Below are 24,162 nucleotides of genomic sequence, written 5' to 3' on the forward strand. Positions count from 1 at the left end.
AGAAGATAAAACCCTACCTTGGGAAGCAAACAACTCTCTCTCTTAAAGTTCTACCTCAACTCTCCAAAAAGATTTTTGTTTGTATCATGAGTAAAATTGCCACATATTGGGCCAGAATGTCGTCTGGGCCACTGTTCAGCTGTCATCCAAGCCCGCTAACCAGTCAACCGAGGTAGCTCACCAGTCTGCCCAGTATTACATAAATTCAATGCTCGGTCAATGGTCAAAGTCAACGCCTGGTCAACGGTCAAAGTCAACCGTTTGTCAACTGTCAAAGTCTGGTTGCAAGTCGCACCTCTATCCAATTTCCATCCATGTTGCCAGCAGTGCTGCCAACCAATTTCCAACTAAGTACTCCGCCGCGATGCCATCCGGTTTCTAGCCAGGTTGCCAGTTGTGCCACCAACCTGTTTCCAGCCATGTTGCCAGATGTGCCACCAACCTGTTTCCAGCCATGTTGCCAGATGCGCTGTCAGCCAGTTCCCATCCATACTGCCAGCCCATTCTGCCTGTCAACCAGTCAATCCAGTCTGCCAGCAGAGCAGATTAATTCAGGGAGACATGCAAGGCTGTTTCTTGCAAAATCAATACAAGGAGGAATGCAGGGCAGTTTCATGCAAAATCAATACAAGGAGAAATGCAGGGCAGTTTCATGCAGAGTTAATGCAGCAGGACAGTTTCATGCAGAGTTAATGCAAGAAGGCAGTTTCATACAGTTTCATGCAGAATTAAAACAGGGGAGTTTATGGCCAGGAGGCATGCAGGGAAAAGTTAATGCAATTTATTCCTACCTGACAATTAGGGGGAGTCCCTGATTCTCAATTGTATAAATGGGGGGAAAAACGGAGAGAAGAGGAGAAACGATTGTAATCCATATATCAATAAAATAATTCTCCCTTCGGGGATTGGTCCGTGGATGTAGGCAAAACTTGGCGAACCACGTAAAATTCGTGTCTCTCATCTATATGTTTATTTTCATGTGTTTTAACCCTGTTTTCCTCATCATCACCAAAATCATCGTGTTTAGTGCCCGGAAATATTTCTGGGTACAAACATTGGCGCCGACTAAGGGGATCACGAGAAAAGGAATCGTGTTTTTCCGTTGAGAAAAGTAGTACGGAATGCTTCAAAATAGTGTCTGTGGAAAAGCCGTTTGAACGTCAAGAAAAATCATTGCTGCAGTTCAGTTGATCGTAACTGCTGCAGCGTAGTTTGATCGCAATTGTTGCAGTCCAGCTTATCGCAGCTGTTGCTGTTCTGTTAATCACAGTTACTGCAGTCCAGTTGACCACAATTGCTGCAATCCAGAATCACGGTTCGAGATTTGCTGAAACTATTACTTTCAGAAACTATTATCAGGACGTTCGGTCCACGGTAAAAGATGGCATAAAAACATCATCAAAATTGTTGCTGGATATTCGATCCGCAACATGGATGGGTCCGGTTTTGATTTCAAACACTACAGTCCAGTTGATCGCAGTTGCTGCAGTCCAGTTAATCACAGTTACTGCAGTCCAGTTGATCGCAACTGCTGCAATCCAGCTTCACAGTCGAAAGCCACCAAAGTTCATTCGCTGCAAAGATCGCTAAAACTGTTGGCAGGATGTTAGATCTGCAGCATGTTACAGTCCAAAGTTCGGAAAAATCAGTTCCCCGATAACATAGCAACAACATATTCGAGTTTGTAATATGTCAAAATCACTATTGTCATGTTCGCAGGTTTTTCTAGTTGCGTACGTCTCTAGGCACTTGCAAACCCTAGAGAAAAGCATTACGAAAGGCTCTTAAAAATGTCAACAAAGCACCCCGAATAACCGTTACAGAAAACTGTTGCAGAGAAGTTCAAAAGAAACGGCAACAGTCCACAGAAAACTGTTGCTGAAAATTCAAGTATAAAGTTGTCACAAACAAACCGTTGCGAAAAGTTTCAAACATATGGTCGGCGGCCATGCCCGGCGTCCAACCTCGGCGGCCATGGCTGGAGGTCATTTCAAAAATCGTTGCCGAAAAGATTAAAGAAAATAGTTGTTGAAGGTCTAAAGAGAGAATCAGTTGCTGTAAACCAGTTGCAGAAGGTCTAAAACAATAAGCAGTAGTGGCTCAAAGTTTAAAACAAAGGGGAGTTGCTGAAAGTCAACAGTGAAAGACCGACGAACATGCCCGGCGGCCACGCCTGGAGGCCTTGCCAGGCGGCCTTGCTTAAAATAGGTTGTGAAGGTCCTAAAACCAGTTGCAGAAGGCCTAATACCACTACAAGTTGCTGAAAGTCTAGAAAAGTACAGTTGTTAAAGGTCTTTAACAACTGACAGTTGCTAAAAGTCTAAAACAGTTAAAGCCGGCCGCCATGCACGGCAGGTCCGGAGGCCAAGTACGGAGGCCAAGTCCGGCGGCCAGATCCGTTCAACCGCTTCAGGGTTTCATTCACCTACCTTAAGTTTCCATCACCCATATCAGGGTTACCATCACCCACATTAAGTTGCTATCACCCACGTCACGGTGCCATTCTCCCGCGTCAACTTATCATCACCCGCGTCAGGGTTTCATCCATCCACGTCAGCAACAACTAATTTACACCCATGTTAGTGGTGATTTTCACCCTTGTTAAGTTTCCTTCACCCACGTTACCGTTGTCCGGTCATCTTCATCAGCCACGGTAATTTTTTCCGGCTTCATCAGCAGCAACAGTTGCCGGCGGCTAAGCCCGACCTAGGCATACGGTGGCGGAGGACGGCGGATGCGTCCGGTGGCTGGACAGATTATGGTCCGGCAGCAGCAACAGTTACTCTGTGTATCTCGGAGTAGTTTAGTTGCGTAGCCCCTGCATATTTGCACCCCGCTCATGTAAACTGGCGGATGTTTACGCCCACCAAGTTGGATTGAGTCGGCTCACTGACCTAGCCGAGTTGAGCCGCTGGATCACGGATTTTTCATCCCCGTTTGCTTTGACCTGAGGATATTTTCACCCCATTTCGTGGGCTTAACCAATTGCACCACTTCTTGGGCTTGGTCTTCAAATTCGTTTCTTTGATATCTTCTTCATCCCACGTCCGAATGAGAGATTTTTGGCTCGTTGCAACCGTCATTCGATTTCCTACATAATGAAGGTAAAAATTTCTACATTTGGACAAAATATTTTCGGAGCAATGATATATCAAAAATAGATGTGTTCCCTCACCGAGCCAAGTCATTGAAAAATGGATCACGTCATCAACATGTTAATACCGCGTCGTCAACCGGGTGCCACGTCAACTAACTTCTTGCCATACAAGTTGCCACATTAGCAACTTGCCATCATATTAGTAGTAGTTGCGCCACATCAGCTGCTCCTGCCCCAACAATAATCTATTTCTCGACATACTCCACATGCAAATTTGTTTGTTCGATAACTTCTTCATCGTACGTCCGAATTGAGCGATTTTCGGCTCGCTGCGATCGCATGTCAATTTCCAACAACATGAAGGAGGAATTTCAACGTTTTAAGAAAAAATATTTTTTGATTAGAGCGGCGACATCTAAGAGGGGCGCATTTTAAATCACCATATGAAGCCATAACGAAGTCTTCAAAGATTCATGTTGTGTCGATTTAAGTCCACAACATGAAAAGTTCGTGCTTGTTGTAAAGATTTTCAAATCTCAAGACACTTATGTTCGGTGATAATCATAACTGCTACAGTCCAGTTGATCTAACAGTTGTAGCGCAGTTCCTCAGCAAATACTGCAGTCAAGTTGATCGAACTGCCGCAGTCGTTTTTCGTATAATTAATACAGTCCTGTTGATCAAACTGATGTAGTCCGGTTTTCCTCAAAACTGTTTCAGTACAGTTTTTCTCACAACTGCTTCATCCCAATATGATCGAACTTCTGTAGTTCAGTTTCTCAGCAACTGCTTCAGTCCAGTTTTACGTATAACTGTTACAGTTCAGCTGATCGCATCTGCTGAAATACAGTTCCATGGCAGCCGTCTTCAATCCAGTTTTGGTTCAACTGGTGTATTCCAGTCCCGCAGACAAATCTAGTTACTGAGTCAAGCCGAGACGCTAAGGCAACTACACTAGTCATCATCGCTGGAAATCATCAACATAGCAAGTGGACATCCTAATCACCTCACAAACGAAGTCGCAATAACACTTTTAATATGGTATGTATACATTTACATATTTTCGAATCTTTTGGTATAATCATTTATACTTTTATTCAATAGGACACCTACAATGTGGCGAGCATTTTCTCACGAGGAGATGCATACATCTCAATTCTGCACGCATATGGAATAGTGGGATTGGCCCCCGCGTGAATTCCAGATAACAAACACCATCAACATTTCATGCGTGAGCAAGATGCAACAAGAAAATGCACCCTTGTGCGAGCATTGAGCAGCATGACAATTACTATCTTCTGGGGGCGAGTTGCATATCACTTCAACATGGGTGACCATCACTTGGGGACGACATATGTAAAACCTCATGGTCTAAAGTAACTTTTTTGGGGAGAGCTGTGTAACACCCCACACGCTTGGGGGCCAGTTACGTAGCACCTGAATACAATGTGAAATTCAGCTGTCGGGAATCGAAACAAAAAGTAACCCGAACTTCTTAATCCTCAAACGAGTTACAGGATTAAGAGGGGGCGAGCAGCATACACCCTAATATTTTGATGTAATTATTTCAAACAGTAACATTAATGACTTCTATAGTTAAGTTGATCGAACTGTTGTAGCCCAGTTCAAAAGAAACTGTTGTACTCAGCTGGACGCAACTGATGCAGTCCAGTTTTTCTCATCACTTTTGTACTCAGTTGGACACAACTGATGCAGTATGGTTTTATGTAACTGTTACATTCAGGTTTATCGAACTATTTTAGTCCAGCTGACCGCAACTGCTGCAGTGCAGTCTTGCTCGTCGCTGCTGCAGTCCAGCTATGTTCGCAGCTCCTGCAGTCCAGCTGACCGCAGCTGCTGCAGTACAGTTTTGCTCGTCGCTGTTGCATTCCAGCTGATCGAAGCTGCTACAGTCCAGCTACGTTGCAACTCTTGCAGTCCAGCTGACCGCAGCTGCTGCAATGCAGTCTTACTCGTCTCCGCTGCATTTCAGCTGATCGAAGCTGTCGCAGTCCAGCTATGTTCGCAACTCCTGCAGTCCAGCTGACCGCAACTGCTGTAGTGCAGTCTTGCTCGTCGTTGCTGCATTTCAGCTGATCGAAGTTGCTGCAGTCCAGCTATGTTCGCAACTTCTGTAGTCCAGCTGATCGCAACTGCTGCAGTGCAATTTTGCTCGCCGCTGCTGCAGTTCAGCTGATCGAAGCTACTGCAGTCCAGTTATGTTCACAGATCCTGCAGTCCAGCTGATCGCAGCTGCTGCAGTACAACTTTGTTCGCCGCTGCTGTAGTTCAGCTGATCGAAGCTACTGCGGTCCAGTTATGTTCGCATCTCCTACAGTCCAGCTGATCGAAGCTACTGCAGTCCAGCTATGTTCGCAACTTCTGTAGTACAGCTGCTGCAGTGCAGCTTTGCTCGTCGCTGCTGCATTTCAGCTGATCGAAGCTACTGCAGTCCAGTTATGTTCACAGATCCTGCAGTCCAGCTGATCGCAGCTGCTGCAGTACAACTTTGTTCGCCGCTGCTGTAGTTCAGCTGATCGAAGCTACTGCGGTCCAGTTATGTTCGCATCTCCTACAGTCCAGCTGATCGAAGCTACTGCAGTCCAGCTATGTTCGCAACTTCTGTAGTACAGCTGATCGCAGCTGCTGCAGTGCAGCTTTGCTCGTCGCTGCTGCATTTCAGCTGATCGAAGCTACTGCAGTCCAGCTATGTTCGCAGATCATGCAGTCCAGCTGATCGCAGCTACTGTAGTGCAGCTTTGCTCGTTGCTGCTGCAGTCCAGCTAATCGAAGCTGCTGCAGTCCAGCTCTGTTTGCAGCTTCCGCAATCCAGCTGATCGCAGCTGCTGTAGACCAGCTTTGGTCAAAGCTGTTACTACCCAGTTTTTCTCACTACTACAGAGGACAGTTTTTAGTGGTCGTCCCAGTCCAGTTTACCGCAATCATTGCAATCCAGTTCCGCAGAAACTATTGCGATCTAATCTACATCGTTGTTGCTGTATTGATTCATATAACTATTGGTGACATGTAAAGATCGATGTCATATCCAGTAGCACAACCAAGACCATTGGAGGTCCAGCAAGACACAAAGTCTATTACCATCTCAACTATTGAAGGATCACACCCTTTCGCTCGCAACTACCGCATCTTAGTTCGTAATTGACAGCAGCTTGATACCAACAGCTGCTACTAACCAGTTTAGTCGGAAATTACTAACAGTTTGCAAACCCGAGTTTCGCTTACAATAACAGCCGACACAGATTCCAGCTGAGTGACTTCAAATAAAGCCCATCTTTTCCAACAAATATTACCAGTATAGTTCTACGCAACTGCCTCAATTCAGTTTTACATCAACAAATACAACTCACTTTCAACACTATTCTGCTCCAGTATCACACTTTCGTTACAGACTAGTACATCCTTCAGTCAAGTTTTTGCATACAACGATGGTTTATACTCAACTATTGCACGCCGATATTCAAGTTACAATAGCCTCACCTGGGAGCGACCTGGTTATGATTTCCACAATCAACGAAGGCAACTTGCTTTATGCTTCAGTAACAATAATTTACTATTGGGGGTGTCTTGATTTCCACAAGCGACCAAGGAAGGTTGTCATTTACTTCAAGCAACAATAATCCATACTTGAAGGAAAATTTTATCATAGTCTGTTAATACAAAATGGAAAACTAACTTCCTAACCCCACAACAAGTAGGATGTTAAGAGGGGGCGATGTTTGTACCATGAGTAAAATTGGCACATATTAGGCCAGAATGTTTCCTGGGCCCTTGTTCAGCTGTCATCCAAGCCCGCTAACCAGCAAACCGAGGTAGCCCACCAGCCTGCCCAGTATCACATAAATTCAATGACCGGTCAATGGTCAAAGTCAATGCCCGGTCAACGGTCAAAGTCAACCGTCTGTCAACTGTCAAAGTCAGGTTGCACACCTCTAGCTAATTTCCAGTCATGTTGCCAGCAGTGCTGCCAACCAATTTCCAACTAAGTACTTCGCCGCGATGCCATCCGGTTTCTAGCCATGTTGCCAGTTGTGCCACCAACCTGTTTCCAGCCATGTTGTCAGATGTCTCACCAACCTGTTTCCAGCCATGTTGCCAGATGCGCTGTCAGCCAGTTCCCATCCATAGTGCCAGCCCATTATGCATGTCAACCAGTCAATCCAGTCTGCCAGCAGAGCAGATTAATTCAGGGAGACATGCAAGGCAGTTTCATGCAAAATCAATACAAGGAGGAATGCAGGGCAGTTTCATGCAAAATCAATACAAGGAGGAATGCAGGGCAGTTTCATGCAGAGTTAATGCAGGAGGGCAGTTTCATGCAGAGTTAATGCAAAAAGGCAGTTTCATACAGTTTCATGTAGAATTAAAATAGGGGAGTTTATGCCCAGGAGGCATGTAGGGCATGGCCATGAGGCATGCAGGGAAAAGTTAATGCAATTTATTCCTACCTGACAATTAGGAGGATACCCTGATTCGCAATTGTATAAATGGGGGGGGGGGAACGGAGAGAAAAGGAGAAACGATTGTAATCCATAATCAATAAAATATTTCTCCCTTCAGGGATTGGTCCGTGGATGTAGGCAAAACTTGCGGAACCACGTAAAATTCGTGTCTCTCATCTATATGTTTATTTTCATGTTTTTAACCCTGTTTTCCTCATCATCACCAAAATCATCGTGTTTAGTGCCCGAAAATATTTCTGGGTACAAACAACTTCCTCTCTGCAAAAGGGTGATTGGTCCTATATATAGCAATTTTACATAGTGGAGGACAGCTAATAAAGCCCCTATTTTCGGATTTGGCGTGCGATGTCCTCGCACCCATATATTGAGTCTTCTCGCACTACCCTTTAACTTCGTACAGATTCCACACTTTGTTTGTGACCTTATGACGTCATTGGCTTCGTCATCCAGAATATGCTACATGCGAGTCGGTTCGCCCCTTATAATAGTACCGTTTCGCATGATACCTACGTATGCGATATTTAGCCCCTACATTTTTCCTCTTCTCTTAGCGATCTTTGTCGAAGAAAGAGGGATGAGAGAAAATATTTCCTTAGTCACTCTCGCTCCTTTATAAAATGTCTCTCGCACCCTATCGGATTTTCATATTCTTTAACTGACAATATCCCGAGATCTCCGGTTTAACTACTATACGCGTCGCTCTCGTCGTCTCATCTTTGGACACGTTGTGGTTGGTTCCTGCAACCGTCTCTTCATATCTTCTCACCCATTGATGCGTTCATAAAGGAGAATCTCGCAGAAGGAAACAGAATCCTTATACCCATTCCTGTTTTCATCTTCTTCTTTTTACTTTCTTCTTTTTCCTTCATCCTCTGAAATTTTCCTTTTCTTGCTACTGTTGTTCTTCTGTTTTTATCTCTTCCTTGAGTTTTCTTCTTTCACATTTTCTTTTCGTCTTCGTTCCAACTATCGCTTAAATTTCCCTTTTACTGTGTTATATCGTATTCTTGATCATCTTAGCTAACTTGATATTTATCATCCCATCCTATAAGAACGATCAATGGGGCAAAAGGCAGGGTGGAGAATGGTCCAAGACTTTGAGAGGCATGAGGTTGAACTCCTTCATCAGGACCTACCTTGACACTTAACCCTAGATGGTTTGAGACTGATCAATGGAATGATCAAAAGAACATCATCTCCCTGGGACAACTTCTCGCCGGTCTCCCCATTCCTCTTTTTGATCCGCGAATTCCTTTGTTTTATCAAATTCTGTCCCATGATGATTTAAAGTGTGCGATTTTTCAGCTGAGTGGGGATGCTATTAGGATTATGTTGGAGTTCGCTCGTCGTGCGGCTGGATTAGGGTCCCTTTACCCTAAAGAATACAGGAACGAAGCGTACGCTGACCTAGAGATCATTTCTTATGATTAAACTGTTGAGAGCTTCTTTGCTAACTACAAAGTTGTGATTATGAAGAATGAATCGTCCCGCTGGGTTGTTCGTCTGGCAAGGAAAGATGGTCTCGCAGAGAATCAAAGGATTATGTGAGATGTTGATTTTAACGATAATACTAACTGCACCGCATGGAACTCAAATGACAATCACTAGGATGTTTATCTTGTCCTTCTTGAGGGTCCTTACATCACTGGCTTTGGTGCCGATAGGTCTGTAAATCCTCTCCCTTAGGGTTTTTCCGTCTGTTCCCCTTGGGTGCTCAACTGGCCTGAGAGAGCTGTTGTGGTATGTTTTTCTAATTTTCGCTTTGCTCACCAACTTCACTTAATTTATTTTTCTTTTTTTTGTCTCACTAATCTTCTAACCTCCAGATTTCCAAGTTGAAGAAAGATTTTAAGGCTCAGGGAAGACGAGGCACACTAGAAGCGCTACGTTCGATCACTGATGGAGTAAGAAATACCTTGCCTCAAATTTTTTAATTATATTGTTGCCTCTATTTCTTATCTTTATCTGTGTGTGAAGGTGGAAGGATTGGATATTGGTGGTGCCGATGATGAAGATTCTTTTGAGGATGAGAAAGAGACTTCTACTAGCGCGAAGCTTAAGGGAAAAATTGTTGCTTCTAAGTCCTCTGCGAAGAATTTCAACAAAAAGAGTAATCCCAAGGATAATAGAAATATTACTTCTACTTCATCTTCTCCTTCTCCTTTAGTTTCTTCCTCTCAGGGAGACGAACCTTCGTTCCCTGGTGATTCTGCCTCCACTTCACCCATGGCTCAATTATATCTTATCTTTAAAGACTCCTTTCCGCCGCTGGTGATGAAGATCCGACTCACACATGTGAAATGGTTTCTACCATATATGATGCTCCCACTTTGAATCACGAATCTCTGCGAGGATCTGCCTCGGCTATATCTCCATATTTTCTCTATGCCATGGGCTCTTTGGTGTATCCCTCCGATAATGAAGAAACCTCTGAGATTTCCGATAGCGATGTTAAATATGAAGATTCCTGTAAGGACCCTCAAGCTCGTCAACGGTATTTGACTGGTCTAACGATGATCAAGAGTCGACTAAGCCGCTAATGACTCGATTAATTAGAGATTAACCTTAACTAATAGAAATTAATCTAACAACGATCTAGATACGAAATTAGTACCGTTAGATCTCGAAAAGTTATGAAAAATAAATTACTCAAACTTGTCAATCGGATACGAGACGAAGAAGATAACATCAGAATTGTACGAGTGGCGAAAATAACCATTTTTGCATCTAAACCGACTGGGACGCCTTAAGAATTATTCTTAGCCTTATCATCACCAAAACGTGTCAGAAGAAACTCATTCTCTCTTCTTCTTTCTCTTTCCTTCTTCTTTCTTCTTCTTCTTCTTCTCTGTCTTTCCTCTTCTCCTCTCTGTCGAATTCTTTTCAAGGATTTGAGGTGAGTTCGTATGAAAGATTCACAAGAGCTTAGTATCATGTTGAACTGGAGAAGAAGAATCTGATGTTGTTGGAAATTAGAAATTAGGGTTATGTTTCAGAGATAAAGGAATCAAGAGAACTTCATGAATTTGTTGAGGATTTGGCGATTTATCGTGGTGTTGATTCGAGGAATTGATTCAATCTCAGAGGAACGGTAAGATCAATTTAGGGTTTCAAATTAATTCGATTTTCTTCTTGGTTGTTGTTATTTGATTGAATCAGTATATGGGTTAGTTTTGATTTAAAGTAAAGATGTTCATATAGGGTTTTATTTTAGTTCTGAGCAATTCAAATTGAGAATTAGGGATTTTGTAAATTAGGGTTCGAGTTTATAATTGGGGATCAATTGAATGGTACTGGAAAGAAGAAGAATTGGTGAGTTGGGTATGATTAGCTGTAAAGCTTAATTACAGAGTTCAAGGAATTAGAATTCTGTAATAGAGAGGATGTGAAGTTGAACTGCTAATGATGATGCTGATTGTGTTGGTTTCTGAAGTGTGGTGGAGAAGATGATGATACTGAGATTGAATGATGGCGTAGGGGTTGAGATTAAATCATAAAAATTGATGGTTGAAATGGGATATTGTGTGACTGAGTTTGAGAAAAAGAGAATATGAAGTTGTGCTGATGTAGCTTTGAAGTCTAGTGGAGTTGAAATGGATAATTGGTTGTTGGTATATGAGGATGTCAGTTTAACTGTGATGTTAGGAGATTACAAACATGTTTTGGATGGCTGCAATTGTTAGTTGAACTAAGGTTATAATTGTAGATGGGCATTGCTTTGCTGGTGGAGCTGCAGTTTGTTTGAGTGATCGAGTTAAGTTGAATTGCTAGTGGTGATGAAGTTTCAGTTCATGGGGTTGGTGGTCTGGTCACTGAAATAAAGTATGTATATTAGCCTACAGTTGTGCTGATTGTGACTGTAAGAAGTAGAAATTACAAGAACCAAAATAGAGTTGATGTAAACCTAGATGGTTTGCTTGTGTGACTGCTAAATTGAATTGAGTTGAAAATAGAGTTGCAATGGTGGTGCTGTGTTATGCAAGGAAGAGGTCTAAATTGTGTTTAAGTGCAGTGTTGTTTTGGAGAAGATTTCATTTGGAGTTACTATTGAACTGATGATGCTAATGAAGTTCAGAGTTTAGTTGTTTTGGAACAAGATGTATGTTAGACATGGAAGAACCTTTGGAGAAGTATCTGGTAGTGTTAGTAGAAGTGCAACTGCAGAATGGAATTGAAAGTGATAATGGTGTTGAACAAGTACATCTCAGGGAATGAAGTGTTGCAGCTGAAGTGGAGGTTACAGAAAGAGCAAAGCTTGTGCAGTGTTCAAGTGATGCAGGTTGTGGGACTGAGTGGGAGCTGTGAATGAAGAACAAAATGAAGATGGTTGTATTTAGGGCTGCACATGGGCCGGTACAGTCCGGGTTTCCTAAGAATCCGGTACATGTACCTCATGTTTACCGGTTCTCTATTGTGAGTACCTGTCCCGGTAAGACAAGTCTGGTTCCAGTCCTGTACCGGGTTTTTACCTATTACCCTTATCAATTAACAACAATCAATCCTCTGATAAAATAGACCCACAAATTCAATTCATTAAAATTCACAAAATTCAACCATTTTCAGGGAAACCCAAAGATCAGAGAACCCATGTTACCAAATCCCTACAAATTCAATTAATGGTTCTAAGAAGCTAATTCATAAAATGTCCAAAAGAATATCAAGTGATTCACAATAAATTGATAATTATGTTAACAGGGATACATTATGAGATTGTTTGATTAAACATAGATATAAACATAAACATAATTGAACCACCAAATCCAACAACCATCTTCAAGAACTGCATATGCACTTTACCAACATCAATTTCTTTCCTCCTTTCCTTCTGAATCAAACCCTAAATTAAACATGCAATTAGTTCCTAAAGTCAACAAAGAAAAAGAAACAAATAATCAATATCCAGACTCTAATCGATTTCCTTTAATAGAACATAAATTGATATTGAATGAAACCCTAAATCGGTCTCAAATAAACCCCAAAATCAGATGAATGATTTACCTTGACTTTTTTCTTCAATTAGTTATAACTCTAATTGAAATTGAAAGATAGCTGCTTAAAACCCTAACTCAGATGAAGAAGAAGGACAGAAAAGAAGAAGTGAAAAGAGAAGAAGAAATAAAGAATAATGAGAAGCGAAAAAGATGAAGTTTGAAGCCGCGGTGAAGAAGAACCTGAAAGTGAAAAAATAATGAGAAGCAGATCGAATTTTTCCCTTATCTCTTATACCAAACCTAAAATAGATGGTTGAGATTGATTTATATAACTATAATCAACGTCTCTTATTCACCGGAACTTTCAGGCCGGTACAAGCCGGTAATTCCTTATAACCAATACCTGTACCGGTCTAGACCGGTTCTCATATTCTATTCCCGGTACCTGTCCCACCTTCTCCGATTTCGGTACAGTTCTGGTCCCGATTTGCCGGTTCTGGTTCGGTTCCTGTGCAGCCTTAGTTGTATTTGATGAAGTATTGATTGAGAAATGGGAGCAGTTTAGTTAAAGTTGTAAAGCCGAGATTGCAGTTAGAGTTAGTGTAGGATAGAACTAAGAAGTTGTTTCTTCTAGATTTAATCTTATGAAATTTATGTTTATGGTTTTGATTGTTTGAGCTTTTGTATCTTGTTTTTAGACTATTAGTCATCCTAGTCAGATTCTATGTCTGAATCTGTCCTTAGCTGACTTAGGATATTTGACTGAGATGAATCAGTCTAACCTCGAGTTGACTCGTTAACCAGTCTTGACCAAACTCGACTCAGTGAACCTTGACTGTGCTGAATCAGTTGATCTGACCTTTGACCTTTGACTTAATTTGAGTAGACTTTGACCTTGACATTAGATGTTGACTGTTAATTGACCGTTAGAGACTGTTAGTTGACCAGTTGGACTAGGCCTTGTGTTAATGGGCCGAATTAGTGGACTTGGGCTTAAATCTAGTTTTCCTATTTTGATGAGTTGGACCACTTGAGGTCTGAATTAGCATTTAATTCCTTCTACAAAGTTGTAGATATTCATAAGACTTATCTAATGAACTATAGAACCAACTTAATTCAATAAGTAAACCTTAGTTGTGCTAAATTTAGATAATTAATAGATGTAAAACCATAAATGGGCTTAGAACCATTAGATAGTTCGCTTATCCTATAATTAGAGAATAGTATAAGTTTATGTTATGAACCTGATATGAGCCTTTTGGGTAATCTTTAGAGTGCTTGTGTGATTAACAATTAGTCGTTATTAACAACGATCGATTCAAAGGATGAACCAATGGATTGAGAATTTTGAGGTAGGCGAGGCTTGTCTTCAGAACAGGTGGGAACTCTTGTAACTCTCTTGTAATCATTAAGTTACTTTAAATGGCGAGCATGATGTGTCATATTATTTTTAAGCATGTTTGATTGTAACTATATGTTCTTATGCAATCCATGTTTGAGTGCAATTGATTGTGTATGTTGCATATATGCATTGTCTAGTCTCCTCGCGAGGATTGTCTGTATTCTCCACGGATTCTCTCTAAGCATTTATAGGTGGGGAATGCCACGCACTAGTACGTAGGTGAAGATCGGTACCCAATATTACTGTAGGTCAAGCAACCTATAGATTACATAGACCCTAGAAGTTGTCCGGTGGCAGCTGTGGGTTGATATTACTATTTTATACCTATTTTACTATAGGGGAATGACTCTCTGCCTTGGGGGTACCTGCAGGACACATCAGGGTATAACTGGGTAGCGGAGAATAATAGGCCCCCAGTTATCGAATATATGTGGGGATATTGGTCGTTTGCATATCATGCTTGATTTTTCAGTCTTAGTAGTATGACTGGGTTACTATGATCTCGACTCAGGAAGAAATTATAGGTTCCTGGTAGGATGGGACCTATTGGGAACCTGTTGTGCGAGGTCGAGTCATAGTAATCAAACCTTCTTATATTCTATACTTAGATGGTGGCGTCAGAATTTATGAGGAGTACTCATTCCATGAAAACATCATATAGTACCTGGATTCATGCTATCATTTGAGACTGGAGTTATTCTAGCATCGTCTCCTTCATTAAGTGAGACGAGGTTAGGATGACATATGTTTAGGTTGCTGTAGTTCATTTCCGTAGATCCGTCCGGTGGTGGATCTTTTATAGATATTTTCCATGGACACAATATCTGGGGAGATGAGTTAGAGCAATCTTCTAATTTGTGTTGTGTGTATCAGATGTGCAAATCATTTTTCTTTAGTAGAACTGTGAAGTATGTTAGTGATTACCTGATTGTTATAAAGGTATCCACTGAACCCCCTTTTGGGATGATGTGCTCACTTGTTCCCACTTCAGTTTTTCAGTTACCAGAAGATATGGTGCACGCGAAGATACTCGTTTCCGTCAAATTATTGATTGTAGAGTTGTTGCAAATTATTTTAGGTTTGTACATTATTTTTGTAATCACAAACACACTATATTATTTATAAAACTTGAGAGATTTTTCATTTAGTTCCGGGTTAAGTTTTGTATAAGATTTACTATATGGAAGTTAATATGATTGAGATCTTTAATACCTCATTAGGTAGTCAATCACTTGGATTAATAAGTAGCTTAATTTTGGGGCGCTACAATTCCGATGAGGAAGATCGTGATTTTGAGGTTGATGAAGATGATGCTGGCGAGAAGTAGCCATCTATTTTTTGTCTTTCTTGTATATTCTCTGTATTGTACATATACTGGTTGTTCTTCAGCTTCTTAATAGATGTCTCCCTTTCCTATTCTTGCTCCTTTACTCTTCTCCTGGCTATCTACCAAAAGCAAAACACTTTCCTTTCTAATAATATATATATGTTAGTCCAGATATAACTTATAGGCACGAATACAATAATATTTGCATGTATCTATCATATACATGCGAATGTGACAATATTTGTTGGCATCAAAAATATGCGAATGTAACCTTTTATTATGCAAATTATCTACCTCTACTATGTTTATACATGCGAATGTAACAATGTCCATAGGTATCAAAAATATGCGAATGTAACTTTTTACCATGCGAATTATATATCTCTACTATGTTTACCATAAGGCTATCGCGCTGTTGCGAATAACATAATCTTGTTGTGTTTATCATCCCATCCTTGCCTCTGTTATTCGCGGGAGTGTAGTTGCCTCTGCTGAATCCTCCATTATGTATAATCCCTTTGTAATTCAAAAATAATTCATTTTTGTATTGATTATATCCTTGCGTCTACTTTTATTTCATCCTGCAAAAATAATGTTAGTGCGGTCTTTTGTGTTTGTTCGTGAGGTCTTAGTAGAGGTCTCAATCAGCCTCCCCTGCTAATAGGACTTATCTTTTCCTCAGGGTATTCATTTTGGTCGTGCGACGAAATCGCAGGAGGTATCTACGCTTTCGCGCAGTGACCCATTGATCTCGTCTTATCATCTTTCGTATTATTGCCTCCGCAGGATGTTTTCATGCGCCAATACGACAGGTTTATACTCTTGGTCGAGTTATAGTCCCATGATATTGACGTCTTTTGACACAATTCAGCTCCCTAATGGAGGGTGACATCCTTATCTTCCCCTGATTTCCCTTTCAAGAAAGCTTACCCCTACCGGGTTGGGGTGGGCTCTTCCCATCAAGTGATGCAACAACCAGTTGTTTTCGCAGCCTCTTTCGAGACCGCACCTTAAGTGGGATATCTTGAGGACCGAGTGTATCATAGCCAGGACTTTCCAAGAGCGGCGAAGTACGCTCCAGACGCCCCCGGAACCCTTAGATCAACCATGTACCGTGGTGCCCTGATCGAGTTTCTACACTACATGATAGAGAAATTAGTACCTTATCCTTTCGACTAAGGAGTCTCTACCGGATAAGCTTTTATTTTGCCCCCAGTATCCATGACTCAAGTTCTAGGGATCGTATGGCTTTCGCCCGAGCCATGAATTACTAGGTTTTCTCCAATTATGACGCGCATTAGGGCTTATTTATATTGCCTCTTGCACAAGTGCGAACTAGGGTGCACGCCACAATTGGATACCTAGCCTCCCTAGTTAGAGGTTTTTAAATTTTGCTGCCCCCTAGTGAGGTCTTATTTTGGAGGTCTTATTTTTTCCTCGTTTTTCTGCTTGCATATTAGGAGTATGTGTTGTAGAAGGAACAAAAATTTTCTATTAATAATCTCTGCTTGTACAATTTTGATTTTCCTTTTTCTTCTTTATTCGCACAAATAGAAATATCTTACTAATACTTTATAATAATCTATTAGCTACTTCGCCCCTTTTACTTCTTCATCCACTTCGCATATAGGTAGTACTTTTGGATTGATGTTGTCGTGCGCTCTAACTGTAATATTGCTTTAGATACTTCTTGTTATAAAGCCTACTCTCCATTTTCTCCATATTTCTTCCATCCCTTTTCCATTAACTTGTACAACCCATCACCAACATATTTCTTCACCACATAAGGTCCTGCCCATGTTATTTTCCCTTTCTTCTTTCTCCCTTGTTTTTGATATGGTGGTATTTCGCTCAGAACTAATTCTCCTGGTTGGAATTCTCCCATGTTGTTGCTTCGCGTACTCATGCTTTTCTGCCTCTTTGACTACTTTCATGTGAATTTCATTATTGTTTGTCCCTTCTTCATTTTCCATTTTTATCCCAGCATCTTCCTCTTTTGATAATTCTTCAATTCTATGGTAATTATCAACTTCTCCTTCTTTCGTTATGAAGGTAACCATCAATCTTTCACACCTCTTGCTTTCTTCTGTGTCACGCTTCCAATTTCTTTTTTTATTCGCACGCACTTCACTTTTCTCCACATCAATATCATTGCATGTTTTTGCTTCTGTTGTATTACCCCTGATGATTCCCACTGGTGCTATGTAGAAGCCACACGTAGGATACTATGCAGCCATGACCTGCCTATCAGTGCATTGTAGGGAGATTCCACATCGACAACACAAAAGGTTATGTCTGTGGTGATGTCCTTAAGAGGGATTCGCATTGTAACCTCCCCTTTTGGTTTGTTCATTGAACCGTTGAAGCCATAAATCTCATAGGTTGAAGGAATCAAGTCTTCATCTTTTCCTCCCATTGTCCTGTTGCATGATAAAACAAAATGTCGACCGAGCTCCCAGAGTCAATTAATATTATGTTTATATCCCATGCGACCTTCTTCATCTTCTGTTTTGTCTATTTTTTCTCTTGGTATTATCTCCAACTTTACCATCAGTGGACTCTCATGAAGTTCGCCTCCTCCAGGTACTTCTTCAGCACTGAATGTAGTTGGCTGCTTCTGCCATTCCTTGAGCTTTGGTATCTTTGCTAGATTCAGTATTTCCTTTCCTTCAACATCCGTCGCATATACTCGACTCAGCACATTGTCATGAAAGTCTTCTATACTTCTTGATGAATGTATTATTGAGTTACAATGTAGATTCTTGGCATTCGCTCCCACTTCTATTAGAAAGGTGTTTTTGCCTTTGTCTGCTTCTGACGTCTTTCCACCTGTTGTTGGTTGCGGTGGTGGTGGGGGAGGTAGTGGTGTAGCTAGGAAGTGGTTAAGCTTTCCTTGTCCAATCATTCTTAATTGTATGTTCTTACAATTACTCGTTGTGTGTCCATGAAAGCGATGATAGGAAGAAAATTCTTTGCTTCTTCTTCCGGATGGTGCTTCTTGCCCAAGATTAGGTGGTGGTGTTATCTCCTCCATTAATATAACAACTTCCCAGACTTTTTCCATTATTATGTTAAGTGGTGGCATCTTGACCTCCTCATGGACTCTGTAGTTCACGCCTTGATTGTAATACCTCCTATTCCCTCTGTATTCATCTTCCTGATTGTCGAATCTAGCAACTTTGTTATTTCCTACATGATTGTTGTACTGCCTCTCTCTATATTCTTGTTCATACATTTCTTGATCTCTTCTACTCATGGCTACCTTCTTTTGTTGATCTTCTGCGATTACTTTCTCCTTACTTCCCTGCGAAGTGCTCCCAACAGCGTTTTCCATCCTTGGTAATAGACTCGCATTTCCTACATTTTCGCTTGTTACTGCTACTGGGTAGGACTCCATATCTCTTTGCATTTCTTCGAGAGCGACGTACTCCTCCTGGTACTCGCGTAGCTCCTCCATCGTTATTCTGTCCTTCATCCTGAATATCTGTGTGTACAATAAGTCAGTTGGAAATAGGGCATTGATGAACGCTAAGATGACATTTCTTTCATCCACACGTCCTTCCATTGCGCTACACATTGTCCTCCATCTAGTAGTCACAGCTTGCAGGCTTCATTTGTTCTCCTCCATAGGCTGAATACTTTCTCGATTCCTTGCCTTAGCATATTGTTGCTAATGTATTGTCTCAAGAACAAACTCTGCAGGTGCTGGAATGATATTACTGAACCTACTGGCAATCCCTCGATCCACTTCAAAGCTTCTCCTGCGAGGCTCCCGAGAAATACTTTCATACGACCGCGTCGTTATCCTCATATTGCAGCAAAGCTAAGCTATACACCCTTATGTGCTGAATTGCACATGTAGATCCATTAAAGATGCTAGGAAATGTGGGTAGTGTGCACTTTCTTGGTATTGTTACTAATTGTATCCGCTGTGCGAAGGGTGTCTTTGCTGCTTCTGCGATCGCCTCTTCTAGCTTCCTTCTTCCTCCATCTTTCCCTTTTGCGAGTAACTCTCTTAGCTCTGCTATCTCTCTTAAAATTTCATTTTTATGGAATGGGTTCTCCTGTTGTTGCATCGGTCTTTTCAAGTGTGCTTTCCTCAGTCTGTTTTCGTTCCTGTTTTGACGCATAGCCTCCCCTAGTTCTTGTTGTTCAGCCTCTTCTCTCCTCTTTTTTCGCCTTTCTTGCTCATCTCTTTTGTGCTCTTGTGCGGCTCTATCTCTCTCGTTTTGTCGCCTCAACATGTCTCTTCCATGGAGAATCATCCTTACTTGTTATGGATCATTTTCCTGTTCGGAGTTATCTTGGATGCGGTTATACTCTTCATATCTCTCTAATCTACCTTCTCTGCGACGTCCTCGCCTGGGTTCATTCTCTCCTACCTGTATGTATCGATCTTCTATTTGATTGCGTTCGCGCTCCTCCTGTATGTTATCGCCTACCTGAATATTATTAGCCAAATTGTTATCTATAAATTGTCCCTGTTCATTCCCTCTGTTATCGGATCTGCTTCTCCTTGAGGTACTTATACTTGTCCTTGATCTTAAGCTCGCGCGTGTTGTTCTGGATCTAGTTTCCGACCTTTGTTCATGTAATCTGTGATTCTCCTCTCTTAGCTCATCATTTTGGCGTATCAAGTTCGCACGCCTTTCCTCCTCCCTCTTTCTTTCATCGTTCAGTCTTTGTCTCAACTATGCAGTGGTCATGTTCTCCTCGTTTTCTCCTACCATTCCTTCCTCCTGCGTTCTCCCCTCATTTTTTTCTGCAGTATCTGTATCCGTAGTGTGAACACTTACTTCATCATAGTTTCATTGATCGTTCTCCCTTGGTTCCTGATGGATCTGAGATCTGACCGGTCGAGATTTGTTGTTCCTCTCTCCCATTCTTGATGTCTTTGCGATTTCTCCTCTTCTTCTACCTGCAATTCTTTTACTCCTCCTAATCAGTGTTGGACTTTCTCCTGCAGATGCTTGTCTCACCATTTTGTGTTCCTGAAATAGTGCTTTTCTCGCAGATTTATGCAAACCAAAACTTCCTTCCTAAATGAAAACTTTGTTTTGAATGAGGGAATCCAAATGTTGAAATTCCAAGAAAACAATCGAAACCTTTCACGAAAAAACAACAACAAGAAATCTTTGAAAAATATAATTCTTAGGATTACTCTATAGGTTTGAAATCAGCAAATACTTAAAAACAAACTTATTAACTTATTTGTTTTGTGAACCGAAACTCGGCGAAAACAACCAAAAATCATTCACAAAGACAAGAATATAAGAAATCTTCGAAAAATCAATTTAAAACTTCACAAACAGGGTGTAATCTTTTCCCCGAGCTCTATTCTAGCGCCAAAATGTAGTAGTGAAAAATCTCACTACTACACCCTTTAGATAATCTATATAACAAACTAGGAAATCATCATGAAGAACACTTATAAGAATTTCATTAAGTTTAGAAATCAATCCAAGAAAGAAGAAGATAAACCCTAGCTGGGAAGCAAACAACTCTCTCTCTTAAAGTTCTACCTCAACTGTCCAAAAAGACTTCCTCTCTGCACAAAGGTGGGTGGTCCTATATATAGCAATTTTACATAGTGGAGGACAGCTAATAAAGCCCCTATTTCAGATTTGGCGTGCGATGTCCTCGCACCCATATATTGAGTCTTCTCGCACGTACCCTTTAACTTCGTACAGATTTCACACTTTATTCGTAACCTTATGACGTCATTGGCTTCGTCATCCAGAATATTTAGCCCCTACATGTGGAGTATTTTCGTTGACTCTGTGAGTGGATAAACATCATCTGGCCGTGGACCTCGCCAAATGATTTGATGTGTTTTGCTAGCAGTCAGCATAAATACCAAGGGGACCAATAATTTGTGTCGTGTATTTCCATAAAATTTGTGTCCTACACCAGTAATACTGGCACCTAGCCACCTAGCTACTGATCTTGAGTACATTTGTCATATACTTATGGTTTTGGCCAACCTATTTCATTGAATTTTTTTGTCTTCGTAGAAAAGACTAGACAAACATGACAAGAGGTGGCATTTTATTCCAATTTTTACAACGCAGCTAGCTGTACAGGTTGTGGATATTTTCTTCAAACGTTTTCCAAAATAAGCTTTGAGAAGAAGTACAACAGTTTCTGTATTGACAGGATTTCCCAGAACTTCCAACACGGGTTCCCAAATTCTGCAGGGTTATCAGTATCAAACCAAAACCACCCTTCAAATGTATGGAGTTTGATAATCTCTTGTGATATCCAGTACACCATCCTATATATGTAGAGGCTGGCTATAGGCTGGACCAATAGATTCGAATATGTCTAACTATTACTATTCCGCAAGTTGGCAAGCCTTAATTAGGTAATTAATGTGGTTATGTTTCAGAGCTTGTCCAGACAAGTACTAGGATACTAGCATGTTATTCCTTAAAACTTAAAAGACCAGTAAGGTGCTGCGTGCACTCTGAATGAAAATAGCAGCCTTGGTGCAGATTTTGTGCGTGCACATTGTTTCTTCAAGAATATAGGCGTACAGTCATCTAGGTGAGAGCTATGAATTTTCATAGACAATGAGATTTGTTGCATTTATTATGTTATTATTGTTACAATTACAAAGTATGACCCGCTGCAAAATCTATTCAAGATTTTGCATTTTGTTTCTGTGGTAGGTAACACAGAAAAAACTTGGACCACTTATCAACATTACAGTTATACGTCTTGTCGTCTGCTATTAATGGTTCATTTCTTTTCTCTCTCCTTTTCCATTCACACGTTATCTTTCTCAATGGAGATAGGGTAAGTAATTTTTCCATGTACTGTGTAAATGAGATAGGGGAGTTTAACTTCCAACCACTTTAGGTAATTAAACATGGTCGGGTAAGCATTGGAAATGTGATCAACACAAGGATCATGTTAAATGTTAAGTAAGCCCCTATATGTTGTCTTTTCTTTGCCAAATGCCGGCGAAAATCGGTATAAGCAGCATTTTATGAACACTGACGATGAAAATTGGTACAACAGGCTCTCTATCAATCTGTTGCTGCCATTTAAAGCGTCCATCTGACACCAAGGACCTATGCACATTAAGAAGGTAGATATAGTATTTGGCTTGCCAGGAGTTGGTCCCACGACGGTTACAGCATAAATATCTTTGTGTCGTGCAGGAAAGAATTGTGGTTATCCCTCGAGAAAGATCACCTTCACAGAATAAAAGATCTATCCGCTCTTATCTGTTCCCAAAATTCTCATTTAAATTGAGTGACCAAGAATCTCTTCTCATCTTCAAAACTATACAAACAAACAAAAAATGGTTACAGAAAGCAGATATCTAGAGAGTAAAGATCAAGAAACAGGAGAAGAAACTCCAATTCATGGAGATGTTTTAGACAAAATAGTTTCTCACCTACCGACAATCCATCTTGTTCCATCATTCTACGTTTCTAAATTATGGCAGCGTGCAGTCTTTTCTTGTGTACGTAACCCTTCACGCACGAAGCCATGGCTTATAATCTATGTGCAGAGCCGAAGAAATCTTTCATTAACCACCACTCTGGCGTATGATCCTAGCTCCAACGTGTGGATCGAAATTACAGGACCATCAACTATGACATATATGTCACCACTCCGTTCTTGTCATTCTGATACTCTTTACATGTCAACTCCTTCGAAATTCAGTTTCTCAGCTGACCCGCTTCATGTAAAGTGGCTTGACATTGTCGGACCACGAGTTTGGAGGGCTGATCCAATAGTTGCTATTGTTGGGTCGTGTATTGTGGTTGCTGGTGGTACTTATGATTTTGAGGATGATCCTCTCACTGTTGAGATGTACGACACGGCGTGTCCTGGTTGGTTCACTTGTCCACCCATCCCTATTATACTAAAGGACTCCGCTGCTACTACGTGGTTATCTGTTGCTGTTTCAGACCACAAAATGTATTTGCTTGAGAAAAATTCCGGTACGTTTTGCTCGTTTGACACAAATACAAAGAGATGGAGCGAGACTAGTGGTTCATGCGTTCTGCATCCCGACCCATCTATCTATTTCTCGGTTATTGGTTTTGCAAGTCATCGATTGATACTAGTTGGGCTCATGGGTGATGCTGAGAACGCTGAAAGTTTAAGAATTTGGGAAGTGAATTGCGATAGTTTTGATTGTGGAGAGATAGGGAAGATGCCGTTGGAGATGTTCTGTATGCTTAAGAATGTAAATACGACTCCACTGTTAATCGATATTTCGGTGGCAGAGAATTGCATTTACATATACAATTCGTCAGAACCGAAAGATATATTCTTTTGTTACTTAAATGAAGGGGTATGTCAATGGGGTAGTGTCGGATGTTCTTTCTTGAGTGGTCGAGTTCTCATGGATAGGATTGTTTTTACGAGCTCAAAAGTAAGTCTTGATGATCTTCGAAAGGCCTTTTGGTTAGGAAGTAGGAAATTCAAAGTAGAGTTGGCTGATACAAAGATTCAGTAGCTGTCAATTTTTATTTAGTTGGATCATGTATTGCGTTCAAACCCAACAATAAGTCATGAAACTGGAAAACAAAAGTAGTTTTTTAACATTTAAATTTAATTCCATGATCAACAGACAGGAATATGTTGTCCCTACACTAATAATCTTCACAGTGAACGTGTTTCAGTTCACTCAAATTAAATCACAGTTCCCACGGACATCAGTTAAAATGTTTTAGTGAAACAAATGAGAGGGCTGATTTGAAAAGTTCACCTGGATGAGAATAATGTCCTCCATGCAAAAATTTCTATACATTTTTTCGATTTTCGTTTGTGTTGAAGGTTAAACCAAGATAATGAGAAGGTAATGAGAATAAAACAGTATGGATCAACTATGATAGTTGACGCAGACGCAGTCTGAAATGGATCAACTATGAGAGTTGACACAGTTTGAGTGAATCAACAAG

At 40.9% G+C, this 24,162-nt stretch overlaps 1 protein-coding gene across 1 annotated transcript; it reads left to right on the forward strand.

Annotated features, from left to right (window-relative positions):
• Window positions 1-22,444: 22,444 nt before the first annotated feature.
• Window positions 22,445-23,838, forward strand: LOC113335179 (F-box/kelch-repeat protein At1g23390-like). The gene has a single exon (XM_026581307.1). It carries the CDS (start codon window positions 22,548-22,550, stop codon window positions 23,715-23,717), a length of 1,170 nt encoding a protein of 389 aa, XP_026437092.1. The 5' UTR covers window positions 22,445-22,547; the 3' UTR covers window positions 23,718-23,838.
• The last annotated feature ends 324 nt before the right edge of the window (window positions 23,839-24,162 follow it).

This window comes from Papaver somniferum, unplaced genomic scaffold, assembly GCF_003573695.1.
Source record: "Papaver somniferum cultivar HN1 unplaced genomic scaffold, ASM357369v1 unplaced-scaffold_139, whole genome shotgun sequence".
Classification (NCBI taxonomy): Eukaryota; Viridiplantae; Streptophyta; class Magnoliopsida; order Ranunculales; family Papaveraceae; genus Papaver; species Papaver somniferum.

Coding starts and splice junctions, on each gene's coding strand:
- LOC113335179 (XM_026581307.1), top strand. CDS start 22,548: ATGGTTACAGAAAGCAGATATCTAGAGAGTAAAGATCAAGAAACAGGA.